At 36.3% G+C, this 15453-nt stretch overlaps 1 protein-coding gene across 2 annotated transcripts in view; it reads right to left on the bottom strand.

Annotated features, from left to right (window-relative positions):
- The window catches only part of LOC124362581, a 101711-nt gene extending 93554 nt beyond the window's left edge, over window positions 1–8157 (bottom strand). Inside the window, exon 1 of one of the 2 annotated variants that reach the window (XM_046817216.1) lies at window positions 7769–8157. In XM_046817216.1, coding sequence (XP_046673172.1) covers window positions 7769–8106 — 338 coding nt within the window. In that variant the 5' untranslated portion in view covers window positions 8107–8157. The remainder of the gene's footprint in view (window positions 1–7768) is intronic. The other variant, XM_046817217.1, reaches the window with a different exon arrangement.
- Window positions 8158–15453: the final 7296 nt, after the last annotated feature.

Below are 15453 nucleotides of genomic sequence, written 5' to 3'. Positions count from 1 at the left end.
ACTTACAATAATTAGGTTAATTTTGGGTTATTAGAGGTGTTTTAAAACCATCGGAATAGGCGAATCGGCGCAAGGCGGACGGCCATCGCGTAAAATAGTAGAAAAAAGTTTGTTACGAGTAGTAAGTTAGTCCAGTAAATAAACGTGATCGTATATTACTCTAGTATATAAATGAGAGCAAGCGACTCAGCGTGTCGTGGGACATTTTTAATTGGCCCAAATATCGTGTTTAAAGTTTGATCTTAGATTTACGCATTTTTTTACATACTGTTACTATTTTATTCTTAGAAATGAGGTCACTAAGTCAAAATTAACACACAGTGATATTATCCAGTCAGTGTCACAATACAGTATTGGACCACCTATGGAGCAATAACAATAACTGTTAACACGTTGAAGAAAAGGTCCCGGACAAAGAAACGGGGTATGATCGGAGAAATTGTGGTTCGTGCATAATTAAGGAGTTGGTACAAAGTAATAATAGGTGCGGGGAGGGCAGGTGAGAAGGCCCGGCTCGGGTCTCCAGGTGGCGGGACAACAGCTGCCCTTCCCGCATCCGCCACAGTGGCAATGCGCAGCGTGTGCGCAGTCCTGGCTACACCACTTCGCGCCTGCGCCGTGCCGCGCATTGCCAGTTGTCACACGCAGACGTAAGTCAAGTTGGACCGGCATCTGGCTGCGGGATAGGGGCTAACTGACCGGCTAGAGGGTTGTCAATTAAACTGGTTTCCCATTACAGATGGTCAGCATGAGGACGACAAGAACTAAATTCACCAACCGCCGACCGTGAAAATGTCAGGTGGTTTAAAAACTCAAAAAATATAACGAGTACCTACAATTCAGCTGTGCATTCTACATGTTCACTTACTTTCCTGCGCACTCATTATTACAACAAATTGTACATTATGAGCATTGAAGAGTTTTGCGACGTTTGGCTTATAACACCTTCGGAAGGTAAGTAATAGCGGTCCTATGGTGTAAGCTGTATTCAATGTTTCTAAGTTTACGAGATTCACAACACGTAGGCTCATGTGTCATTCACATAATGTATGTATATGCAAAACACGTATAGATTTTCTACTCCACAATTGCTAAGGAATAAAATCGGTTACCAACAAGGGTTTAAAACTATTTTACTGCCACTTTCCTGCCTAGTATTTGTTTTGACATTATCCCAGGTGTGAATAAGTGAGTAATACAGACTGTATCTCCTACAGTATAGTTTTCTCGACTTCAACAATGAATCCTCTTTAATAACACATAGGAAGTTTAATTGTATCAACTAATAAAGATGAAAATAGCAGTTATTATCATTTGATCGTTTGTCAGTAAGTGGAATTTAGACTAAAAGCAATATTTCAGGTAACAGTGTACTGTCATTTATTTTGTAACAAAATGGTTACTTAACAGTTTTCTATCTGAAAGGTAATAATTGGTTATTTAGTTAAGAGGGAAAATAGCATTTGGTTTAAGTTTCTATAACATATGAATGCTTCAGTGCCTCCTGTATTTAGAGATTGTACTCATATTTGTCCAGAAACCACTTTCATTACATCACTGACTCTTATCTTAACATCAAACCTCACTAGCGTATAGATTTTGATAAATTTACTCAAAGTTTAAAAGTGGATTAATCTTTATCATCTAAGGTTCGTCAAACAACTCTTGGTTTCAAATCATTTAGTTCGGTAATTAAAACCCTAAAGAATTGTTATGTTCAGAAACTTATGAACGAGAATTGTGTATACAGATGAATTCACTAGATAGAGAAAAGTAGAATAAAGCAAGTGGAGTGAAAACCACGAAATACAAGAGGAAGAGAACGAAGGAAGGAAGTTTAAATGAGCATCCGTCTGTACAATCGGAAATGGAAAACTGGGGAGGAAATACTTAAAAAACTGATTGCTTTGAAAGACAATGCCTCTGCTTGCCATTAGAAAATAGTTAAAAAGTTAATCTCCTGTTATTTTTATATCGGAGTATACAATGGTCTGTATCGACCATTTGCACTACACATGTGACAGTTGTATAATTTTCTCACAGTATTAAATAACGCTGGAACTGTAAGGGTTAAGGATTACAACTATAATTACCGTTGACATAACATTAAAATAATACAGACAAGACGTTATAAAGAGCAAAGCATACTAGGATCGATGCATTTCTCAACAGGTGTTGGTTCGTCTCTATAAGGCACGGTGCCAAATCATTATACAACGGAGAAACGAAAACACCATTCTCCAGTGGGGTACACATGCACACCAGAAACAGTGCAGACCACAAAGCCGACCGATTACGTACCATATCTGTTAGTAGGAGAAGCTCGATTGGCGATACACCTACTTATTATCACTTTGACCCCTTTACAGGCCGAGCAGGCTCTGAGCCCGCTATCTCTCGCTCCGACTTGCACAACCAGCTAGAACAGCTGGCTAGTCGGTTGCGTGGATGGGTGGCTGGTTGGCCGTTCGGCGCTCGGGTAACAAAACATCAGCTGCTCCACAAACCCAGCGCGAGCTTTACGAACGTTCCTATACGAACATAAACGTCCAAGAACGGAGCACGTGTGGTAATGAGCAACAACACGGGCAATGAATCGTTTCCAAAACAATACACGACTGATTGACCTGTCACTGGAGGAACAACGGAAACGTCCTTCGTTACGTAAGCGAGCACATCCTCGAACACAAGTATGCAACTTTGTCTCGCGTCTGTCTGTGTTCGTGGCTTACAAGCTACAACTCCTGAAGATTCCACAGCCTTCCTGATTTCTCGCTATCAGAACAAAAGGTTGTGTGCGGAGATGGAGCATTCAGGTCAGGCAGCTAGCTGGCGGAGGAGAAAGGCAGTAAGGCAAGGCGAGGCGAGGCGTGACGTAGCTGCAAGGCCGGCGTTGCATCAACTGCAACTATTGCACTCAATGTCAGTTGGCAGCCTTCAGCGGCTGCACTCTACCGCTGCAACCTTTCCAGCCTCACTGCCTGGCCTACTCTACCTCTCTAACCCGACAATATGTGTGTTCGTTCGTTCGGTACGAATAGTCTTTGTCAAATTCTAAACTGTGGTGGTTATGAATCAATGTTTGTTATTTTGTATTTTGGGGTATTTCCGGGTAAACATTTCAGAAAAATATTTTCGAGGAGTTTTACACCGATGTGGTTATGCTGTAAAGAACGATTTTAATTAATGTAAAACTGCAGCTGGAAAATAGTGGACAATAGGGTTTGTTTATTTGAAATGGTAAGCTAGTGTAAGTATTACTCTTGCCAGTATCATAAACTCTGAAAATAGAAAGTTTATGAAGGTAAAATGTGCCCAACACAATAATTACAATATGGTTAGTTTATATCCAGTATACAGCACACATTACATAGTGTAACGTTTCTGAACTGCAGTAGGGAATAATAATAATAATCAAATCATTCATCTTACAAAGAAAGTAAATAAAAACCGATTGGAAAACTTGGTATCTCATTATTTTACGCAATAAAATTAAAGTATTATTGGTACAAGAGCTGCAGACATTGGTTCTTGAAAAGAAACCGCCTATTAACAATATCAATGCTCTTAGATTGGATTAACTTTCTATTGCAAGGCCTTCAACAGTGGTCACCATTGCAGAAACAAAGGACAAACACAGTTACATAACAAAACCGAAAAGTCTACAGCGTGATAAATACAAATGTACTCAGACAATAAACAACGCGATGATTCAGACGAATAATTTACGTTCAGCGAACTAACGTAGGTTCGACTGTATAAACTTTATTACTTATCGAACACTGCGATCACAAAACAAACAAGTGCAAGATATCGAACGCTTCTGTACGTGAACGAGGCACCACACCGGTGATCGATTGTGTGAGGAAGGTGGACTGGTGGTGGTGGCGGCGGCGAGGCGTAGATAGCCAGACAGCCGACCAGACATTTCCAAAAACATCGCTAAGGTTCAATAACAGAGGGAACAGAGCAGAGCAGTCCGAGTCCCTCGTTCCTCGAGTAACGGGAGACTTGCCAGGCCCGACAGAAACTAGGCTTGCGACCTCACGCTCCCGCCCAGGTGTATCCGACCCTTGTGCTTGTGCCATAGCACTCGCGCTTGTTTCTAACAATATCTACAGCACGTACACAACTTAGTTTAGCATTTCATTACTCTTCTAGTTACAAATAAATAGAGAAAATGTAGTATCTGTCTTTTATGACACCTGCAGTGCACAATATTGCATAGATATTTCAATTGTTATTATTTTATGCATGTAATAGATTAAATTTTACTCTAAAATCAAAGAATTCGTGGATAAAACAGGGGTTTAAAATTAACTATAAAAGACGAAATAAAATGCTGTACTTTATATATTATATATTTAAATCTCGATTCTAGCGATAATAAATTCTATTTCAGATACCGATAATCGATTAATTTAAAATGACTGATATCACTTCTCTGTATCAATTTGTTAGCTTTACAGGATCGGAAGATTGTTTTTGCGGTTAAGCTCAGTAAGACAGTATTTGGACCTGATTCTCATCAAGCAGAAAACATCGCTTGTGTGAGCAGTGAGCAGTGAGCATATTCTCGGCCGTGCTGCAGTAGGTGGCACTGGTGCGAGACGCCACATCACATCACGCTGCGCCGCGATGCCCGATGCCACATGATGCGCCCCGCGGCCCTGATACCATGTTACCTTGATTCACGGCCTCGGTAATTCTACTCTTGGCAACTCCACTATACTGACTGTACTTCCTGTACTGCAGCTGAGAAGCTACAATTTTCAAGTTATGGAACAACCCCAGCAAAACCTTTCATTAATTTTAAACTGTGTCAAGTATAAATTTAGCGATATTGGAGCAATTTTTCATTCAGACAAAATCTTGCATTCACACACAATGTTTTTCCAGGTGTTGTCTAGGTAATGTTTACGAAAACACCTACAAGTTAAATAATTTAAATAAAATTTCATAAAATGGCCAAGAATTAGATAAATGATATAAAATAATCAGATAAATGAACAGAAGTGTTGAAGTGGTGAGATGCCTGGTGGATACCATGAATTAGCTGGAAACATTAAAGACAAATAAATATTTCTTTGATTGGGCTATTATGACATATTCAGAAGTAAAGAACTTGATACAAAACACTTTTACTGCACAATTCCTTACAGAAATTGTTTAAGATCTAGCATTTTCACTTGTAGCAGAACCTTGATTAAATGCAAAAAGAGAATGCTATTAGCAAATTTGTAACTAATATTTTTTGTAAAACTGTGAGTTGTTGCATACCTTAGGCCTATTATTCTAAACTAATTGGATTTGTGGGAAAATAATTATTTTTTAGTCATAGTTAGCATTTTTAGCAATTTTACTGTTACCACTAATTTTTTCACAAAATTGTGATTTTTTTTTTAATGAAAAGTTCTGTTGCAGAATGTTAGTACTTTGTTTTATATCTGAATAGGAAACACATGTTAGATCATTGACAAATCCTATTTGAAATTATAATAAATATACGTTTTATATAATTAGTTGCAAATGTTAATACAGACTGTGATATTTACAATAACATTAATTTATTAAAACACTGTATATTAGAAATTTTGTAAAATAACAATTGATGTATACATCCAATATTTTCTAACTATACTGTAATACCAATTTATAGAAATCTATTAATGAAACTAGTATAGAATTTGCTAAAAAGTATAATACATCAAAAGGACATTAACTCCACTAAAGAAAGAATAAAAGGTCAGCACTGAATAAGTATTACTTAAAATAGTACATATATCTTACCTGTCATGTTACCAATATGTAATATTTTAAGTCAGTTTATTCTTATTTATTAGAATAAACTGTCTTATCTAAGATTAGACAAAAATAATATGATTTTATGTATTATAATTAAATTTAACTGGAGAGGGCCATAACTTCAAAATAAGTTTATACTAGCTAACTAACAATCATTACTAGTTTATAAAATCTAGTAATGATTCGATTCTATTTTAATTGAATAACAACAATAAAAATTAATATTTACAGCACTGCTTTTATTCAAATATGTTAAACATAGCCCTGAAGCCTAGAATATTACTAAAAGGTAGATAGGTTATACTTCTGATTTCACTGCATTTACATGTCGGACACATAAAACTGATGCAGGTGTTACCCAAATCAAAGGAGTAATAATTCAGTTTGTATGCAGTTTTGGAGCAAAAAAGTTGGAAAAAATGAGCCAATAATTTGTTTCAGATAAGCTACACTATGTGATTCTATTGGAATTTATTGCCAAACAAATTATTAAAAATAAAAGAAATCCTTTTAGTAAAGAGATCCTGCAATAATAGTAAAAATTGCAAAATTCTCTATATTGACTCCATCCAACATAATGTCCAAGAAGACACTTTCTTCAAATGGTCCCAATGTTTTGGACAGAGTGATCAGAAATTAGTTTTCTTGGTGTCAATTAAGTTGTATATGTTTGACTTTTTGACTCTTATGAAAATATTTAATGTTGAAATACCATTTAATGAGTCATCTAATTTAAAATTTTTGAATAGCCCTCTGGCTTCCCCCATTTTGGAGGTGAGGAGGATAAGTTTAAAATCCATACAAGATATCTTCGGAGTGTGTCATTAGGTGTTCTCAAATGAGATTTGAAAATCCTTCAATGGAGAATGTAAACTCTTTTGGCATATGGTAGGCTGTATTTATTAACTTGGTAACAAGTTGAGATTTAAAAAAATAGATGGGTAAAGTTTTGGTAATTCTGGAATTCACAAATTATACTCTAGTGACAATGTACAGAACATCAGTAGGCTACAGTAGTATTGGCACCCCAATTATTTTATCAATTAATACCATTCACAACAATTGTTACTTACAATATTGACTCTATTGTAATTCACTACCTACAGTTTATTACTTATGTTTGCAGAGTCACCATTTTTTGCAGGTACCGTATTTAAGTACAATACAGCAGAGTTATACAAGAACCACAAATTATGACAAAACATAAATTAAAACGGCAAGATAATGATTAAGGAATTAAGTTAGAAACAAACAAAAGTAATAAACTAAGGCACTTTATAACTTGTAATACCTAGAATTCCTTTAGCTTTGTACCATGCTGATTTATAATCTGTTGCCATTTCAATTTACCATTTTAAATCAAAGCAGTTTTAAAACAAAGTTCCATTGATTAAACCTGAAACCACTCAGAATCACATCTTTAAACACATTATATAAAAAGGTCACAAATTACAATAATACTACACAACCATAAAAACAAACAACACACAGACACACATCCCTAGCAAGGACGCTTAATTTAATTGTATAAATTAAGGATTAAAATATTGAATAACATTACTAGACCCATAAAATGTCCAATAACATGAAGAAATTAATACAGCAATTTTGTCTGCTGTATAAAACTGTACTGAAGGAAGTCCTTATAATAAGCTTATAAAAAACTTCGTTCAAACAAATCCAGACATCAGTGTGAATGCCCTCGCCTGCTGGCTTGTTTCTGAATGAGTTTTAATAAAATTTCTTAATTCAAAAATATTGCTTCTATAAACATTAAACCAACAAATTAATAACAAAGGATGTACTATTATTTGTTGCCAGAACATTCCAAAGTCTGGTTTTTAACCAATGTTCGTTTACACACAACAGAATACCCGTCTAACCAGTCACGGGTCTCTTTGTGTGATCTTTTAAAAACCCCAACAAATAAGATTTTATGTGCAAATACTGACTGAAAACATACCTGTCTGAGCTTTCAGAGCTATCGTAGCGATCAGCACAGCGTTTCTTTCTACAGTTATGACCATTTTCTTCACCAATTGATTTGAGTGCAGCCGTAAATTCCTCAGTGTCCGAACCCATCACACGACCATCCAGTCCCGAACAGCTTCCTAACTTAACGCCATTTAACTGGAAATTTGAACACAAAGCGTCACTTTCACTCAAAACAAAGAAACCGGATTTAACACTATCTATAGTATTACTACTGTCTTCACTTGCACTACCAAGCAAAATATCGTTTCCATTCACAAGAACATCCTCACAAACTGACGACCTCTCCACCAACACGCAGTCCGCCATCTTCGAACACACTGCACTCTTGACTCTACTAGTCTCGCACTAGCATCTCTCTCTCTCCCCCCACCATTCGATACATATCTCTGACGTCACAATAACATGGAGGGGGAAGAAATAGGTGGTGATTAAATTACAAAATAAAATCGGTTGGTTTTATACTTTGTTTATTCCTACATAACAATTTTAATGGTAATTATGTGGTACAGTAATAAAATCTCGTTCATCTTATTGAATTGTGTCCATGTCAATAGGAACAGTACATTATAAAAATGCATCTTAATATTCAGTATTGTTTTTTAATATACAATTAACTGTACAAATTATTTATTTTCCGACGCCAAAGCTATTATATTGAAAATACATAGTGCATGTACCAATAAATAATGATGATAATATATAACAGTGACAAATTGGGAATATAACAACTGCACTGTTAACAGTGTGGTGATATTAAACAATTTTACCAATAACTACTTTTAAATACAGAATTTTAATGAAACATATTTTAAATGAAAACTTGGTAGTACATTAACATATAAGATATTTTATTTTAAAAGGAGTTATATATTAAAACTTCTAAGATGTACCTGAGGTATCTACCTACCCAAGTACGATGAGTACAACTAAAGTACCTAATAGCTTTGTTGTAAGCAGTACTTTATTATTTATTTAGTAAATTCCTTGGTTGTAATCAAGGATAAAATACTTTATTAAACTGAGAAAACTGAAAATATTAAATTTTACTATGCTTAAATTTATGTTTTTAAAGTTGTATGGTCTTAAAATAAGGTAAGCTGGGATCCATTAATGGATGCATACTTCAATGTCTATTACCATATTATAGTATCTGTTCTAAATCATTGTTTATGCATGCATTCATTCTTCATATGGCAGCTCTTATATATCCTGTAGGAGGCACTAGTAAGACAAATGTGCAATGCTATTTTGTGATTTTGTTTCCATTTGAACTAGAACTTATTATTAAGGCTCTATCTGCCCAAAGATGTATGTATTAGAATTGAAGAGAAGTTTTGTCTACAAAAAGATATGCTACCTCTTGCAGAAGTTGAAGCTGAATGAGTTGGACTGTTACTTCTGTCTATAAACCACTGTGTTTTACATAATACTGCTGTACAAACGCTTGATCTTGAGTTTTCTCCAAAAGAACAATGTTAAACCTTATGCGCTTTTATGCCCTTACTTTTGGTCATAGCGTTATGGGAGTTATCTCAGTTTTAAGACCTCAATAATATGCATCCAAACTTTTTTTAGTTTTTCTTCTAAAGTGTATACTTTGTTAATATTTACATAATGAAGTTCAATAAGGTTTGAGAATTTTTTCTTAATAACAGCAAAATGTTAATAAAAGGAAACAAAAATTGTATACATACTAATTATATCATTAAATAAAACATCTCCCATAATTCTACAATTAAAAAAAATAAAACATGCATGAGGTTTAATATTGTTATTATCAGGCAAAGTCAAGATGGCTATCACTTCTTGCTTGAACACATCAATATTAGATTGCCTGCAGGAACTAAATCTGAGGGCACTCCGAGGTTGGATATGGGGGAATCACATACTAAGTATAATCTTCTCAGTCCCATTCTCAGATTCTGTGTGCTAGTAATCATGTTCCTTCAGGAAGAATGTTATCAATTCTGCAAGAATCATCATCTTTCTTTAGGTGGCTCCTTTAAAGTTCCACAACTATGCACTGTGAAGGCATGGCATCTGTTTCTTGTGATTTGACTGAAAAAGAAATTATACTAAATAATTAAATTAATAATAGTACTTCAAGTTTAAAACTTTGGTACCATAGATGGTAATCTTTAGTGTTTGTATATGTATAACTGGAAATTCAGAACAGAATTAACCTTGCAAAAGACTCATGTATATAGCAAATAAAATAATAACATAAAAATTACTGACCCTAAGAAATTTAAATATAAAAGATTACTAATACTATAGACCAATCCTTCTTTAATATAAGCAGAACAGAAACTAGAAACCTTCAAAAATAAAGTTTTTAATTAAATATTTAGACTTAGCAGGGAAGGTGGAGGATATAACACAACCAAGAAATTAAGAGAATGTTCAAATTTCCATCTGTTGCAGCTGAATCTAGGAGGAATTATAGATGCAGAATTAGGGCTATCCAGCCTTCTCTACCACTCAATCCCATAAAAATACAGAAAATGAACAAACTGAATACAGATATTGTAAAGTTTTAACATAATTATACTTTAAAATAAAATGTTAACAAAATTTCTTAATTTACATAAAATAACTCGTGAACTTAATAAATAATACACTCTTTAATGAAAGAAAGAAAAAAATAATAATTTAAGAGAAAATGAAAGGAACAAAAACACATTCAACTGCTCTAACACACTGTCTGACCTCACACACACCACCCATCACCCTACAGTCACTCCAGTAGCAAGTCCTTGACTCTAAAAGACATAGGACAATTTTGTAAAGGAAATGTGGAGAGGAAATCCAACAGGAAGGAGGTCCTATGGAAGACCCAAGTAGAGAGGTACGAAGGAATCTAGCAGGAGAGGAAGCAAGGGCGGAACCAGTCTTGATGATTTTCAGTGGGGGCAGCCTGAAAAGATACTGGAAATCTGCTATATTTTTAGTTCTTTATGTTACAACCCCTAGAGACTCCACTTTCATGGACATTGGTGACTGCCTCAAACTCATGCAGAAACAACAGTCAAAATTGAGAAGTAGATAAATTTGCTGTACAAAACTACCCCTTGGTTGTAAGCTAGCCAGTACTCTTATTGCCTTTTTCTGTATCACCAGAATGTACTGTAGGTTTCCTGTAGATGATTCATCCCAGACTAAAAGTCCATAGCGAATATTTGTTATGAACAAAGCAGTGTAAGCTGTCTTTTCTGTTGCTGTGTCACTAATTGTTTTGATTCTTCACATAAAGGCTAGAGCTCACTCAACGTACATAGTTTTTCATTGCAAAGTGTCCATTTGAGACCTTCATCAGTGTTGTTAACCCCGAGTACATTGCCTTGGGGATAACATTCTGACTGGCTTATATCTTCCATTTGAACCTACATTGGGCAACCCAATGGATATCCAGGAGCAGCACATCATTAAATGTTGAGGTATTAGAGTAAAAGGGTGGATCAATAGGTCTAGTCTAATGTGGAGAATGACTGTTGGGATGGGTGGAACTCCCTTAATGTTAATGATTGTCGCCAGCCTAAACATTAGGGAGTACACTCCCCTACTCGCTTTGGCTGGAGGAGGGTAGAACAGATCTTACCTCTCCTTCTTCCAAGGTAACATGACTTATAGTGTCAGCTATCCCTGCTCATAGGATCTCAACAGGAACCCTTTCTGAAAATCATATAGCTCTGGAAGCAAGCACAATAAGGTCCTTTTAGGATTAAATGGTTTCATTACCTTCTTGTAATGATTTTGAGCCAAATTTATCAAAACCTAGATCGAGCTGCTATCCGGTGGTGAGAAGTGGAGTCTGGACCCATTTTATTTATTTTTCATCAGTTCAAAATAATTTTTTATGGAAGAGCTGGGGCCGTGAGGCCGATGGAGCACGAGAGCTGAATACCTATACGGGCGCTTCCCTTGCTGGTCGAATGGTCATGCCAGGGATGGCCGGGAGAAGCCAATTGTTGTTTTCCACCAAAACATTTGTGGCCTTAAATCTACCCCCCCCCCCCCCCCCCCCCCCCCCATGCCGATCTACTTCAGATCCATCTTCAATGTGAAAGTCATGACGTAGTATGTTTGACGCTGAAACATAACTTGACTAGCGAGCAGCTTAATTGTTTTAGTTTACCTGACTTCAAGGTTGTGTCATTCATACTGTCGTGAGGCCCGGCTAAAAGGTGGAGTCTGCATATTGACTAGATGCCACATTGAGTCGGGAGGCTGTTTGATGTGTCTAGGATTTTTGCGTTGAAGGGACTTCTGCCAAATGGCTGGTGCCAGGGTGAGGACTGGCATGCGGTAAATCTGTGGTTTGTCTTAGCTGTTTATAGGATTGTCCTACCTATAATTGCGAACAGTTCCTGAGTAGTATAAGTGATTGTTTAGACAGTGTTTTTTATCAGGAAAAACACCTAGTTGTTGTAGGCGACTTTAATATAGATTTATCATCTGCGTCATCATGGTGTAAAAAGATTTCTCCACTCAAATGGCCTCGTTGTGATCTGCGTCATACAATCACATCCTACACTAGAGAGGTTAAAAGACTCTAAGACTGTGATTGATAACATCATTTTTACAACATAGATGATCGGCTGGTAAACAGTGAGGTTGTGGTAACCGCATTATTGATCATCATGGCGTCAGTTAGCTACTTTTAACCTCTCTGTCGCTGACTTGAACTCTGGCCCTTTGTACAGGTTATCACGTCAATTCACACCGCAAAATATTCGTAGTTTCCACTTTCATCTCAAAAGGGAGCTTTGGAAGTGAAGTTTTTGAATTGGGTAGTCTTGATACATTGTTTGATGTCTTCATGAATAAGTTGAATTATTATTTTGATTATTTCTTTCCCTTTACTCGGAAGGTCTATGAAAGGTATAAAAACTCAACTTTGAAACCTAAACTTACTCCACAACTGTTATCTATGAAGGATCAGCTGCTTTCTCTCTTATTCTGACTCGAATCATCTAGAAGCAGCTCCCCCTCTCCGATCTGAATACGGCAAACTGAGAAGGATGTACAAAAAGGAGATTCGTAAAGCACAAGTCTGATGCTGTGTTAAATAGGATCCAGAAGTCTACCAACAAAACAAAGGGACAACGTGGGAAATCATTTAACGACCTTAAATCATCCAACAGTGGAGCGAACTTTATTTCATCCATTTTGTCTTGACGAGAAAGGATCCAAGATGGTGGAACCCAATTCTGGTGGCTGAAGCGTTTAGTTCATTTTATTCCAGTGTCGGTCAACCAATGTCTACAGGCAGTAATTATTGGGTCGTCGCACGGAGTTGTACAGCGGAAATGATCAGTAAAACACTCTTCATTTTTCTACCTCAGAAGAAGAGGGTGATGAGGGAAATTAGATCTCTAAAGCCTAAAAGTTCTGCTGGACCTGATGAAATCTCTCCAAAGCTATTGAAGCATGTCGCTGATGCAATAGTCAAACCTCTTACGTATCTTATAAATCTGTCATTCAACCTGGGTCAAGTTCCCTTTCATCACTAAAAAATTGCAATTATAAGACCTTGTTCATAAAAGGGGGACAGGAAGGACGACTGTAACAACTATAGGGCACCATCTCGCTCACTTCCACATTGTCTAAGGTATTTGAGCGCATATTTCTACTAACAAGACTCCTGTCATTCATGAATTCAAACCAAGTGTTTTCTTTGAACCAGTTTGGGTTTATGAAGAATAGATCGGACATCTGATGCCATGCATTGTTTGGTTTCTTCTGTGGTTTCAGTCCTGGATTCTGGCTTGAAAAGTACTGGGATCTTTTTCGACTTGTCAAAAGCATTTGACATGATTGATCATGGACATCCTGTTACGTAGGCTGTCTGTCTTTGGACTAAGGGGTGTCGCTCATTCGTGGGATTTCTAGCTATCTTGGTGGAAGAGGTCAATTGGTTCAAGTACCTTATGTGGATGGCAGTGGCTGTCTGACATCGGTTCAGTCGTCACAGGCATTGGTCTCTAGGGGAGTTCCCCAGGGGTCGGTGGGGGGGGGCTTGGTCCCATTCTCTTCCTTCTTTTTGTGAATGAGCTACCAAAACAACAGCGACACTAGAGGAAAAGTCTGCCTTTTTGCAGACGACACTACCCTTTTCAATTTCAGCTCGGCATTCACAATGAACTTGAGGTTGCTATTTATGAGGAAGACAGGTGCTTTAATGCAGTGGTTTCAGGAGAACCGCTTACTCTTAAACAGTGAAAAAACTAAAGTCGTTGATTTTAAGATTGCGGGCTCTGTCAGTGATGATAACAGAATGTTTCAAAATTGGGGATGATACTCCTGTACTGGTACGAACATCGTGTCTTAACATTAAGTTTCTTGGGATCATCGTTGACAGAAATCTTAAATTTTGCTCAGCAAGTTGATGCGGTCTGTAAAAAGGATTTAGCTCGGGAATCTTTGTGTTGAGGCGCCTGTCTGCTTTCGCTGTGGTTACCGATGTCTTACTAGCTGCTTATTATGGGCATTGTGTATCCTTCTTTATCATATGCCATTGAAATTTGGGGCTTTGAGTGCACAAGGACCAAAGTATTATTCAAGCTTCAAAAGAAAGCAATTAGAATAATATTTGGGAAATCATGGCGTTCTTCTTGCAAACCTCTTTTTACTGACAACAATCATATTAACTTTTCCATCCATTTACATTCTACATGTTGTCAAGTATGTCCATAGAAACTTACCATTGTTCAATGTCTGACACTCTTCCACACATCTACGATCTCCGGGAATCGGGAAAAAATCTCTGTTCCTAGGCATAAAACTGCTTTTTATGAACACCACCTTAAATATAATGGGATCAGGCTTTACAATGCACTACCGGGGGAGATCAAGTCAGAGAATAATTTCAATTCTTTCGGAAACGGGGGTAAAGAAAATTCTATTACAGCGGTGTTGTTACAGCATCGGGGATTTCTTGTCCTGATGACGAATTGAATGTAAATAGGTATGGGAACGAGCTAGTTGTAGATAGCTCTTTTCTTATTGTAACCCATAGATAATGTGCAATGTGATAATCATATGTAATTACTGTTGTACTGGATTACTTCGTTTATTTTTGGTTGACACTATTGTATGGTTGAAAAACTGTAAAAATAAAGATTTTTGAGTTGAGTTGAGTTGAGTTGTACATTGCCTTTGACCATAATTTGGCAGAGAAATCATACTTTTGTTTGTAGAAATAATTTTGGTTTACACACCATAAACAGCATTAGATTTAGTTATTTTACTTTGTTTTAATTCAATAAGTTTTAAGATAGAGATTTTTATTTGCAAAATATAAATTTTTTACCTACATTTTGTGTGAGAAAAATGAAAAAGTCTTAAAAACAAAATGGTTTTTAACGAACATTAAATAGCATTTCTTGCACAGTCCAGTTCTAGACATAGAGCCGTTTGAAAGTAAAGTTAGGAACATACTGTACTAACACACATTGGGTTAGATTTTGTTCCAGAAGGTACAAAGTTAAATTGAACACAATTTTGCTCCATCACATATGTCACAGAATTTGTAAAAATATTCACATATTAAAAAGGATATTTCACATTTGCAGGTGCCTATTACTTTTTGTTGTAGCTCTAATATCGTTTAAAAATAAAAATAATTTCCAATTTATAAAAAGAAATTGGATC

This window comes from Homalodisca vitripennis, chromosome 5 (genome assembly GCF_021130785.1).
Source record: "Homalodisca vitripennis isolate AUS2020 chromosome 5, UT_GWSS_2.1, whole genome shotgun sequence".
Lineage (NCBI taxonomy): Eukaryota > Metazoa > Arthropoda > Insecta > Hemiptera > Cicadellidae > Homalodisca > Homalodisca vitripennis.
This window is presented reverse-complemented; position numbering and strand designations above follow the sequence as displayed.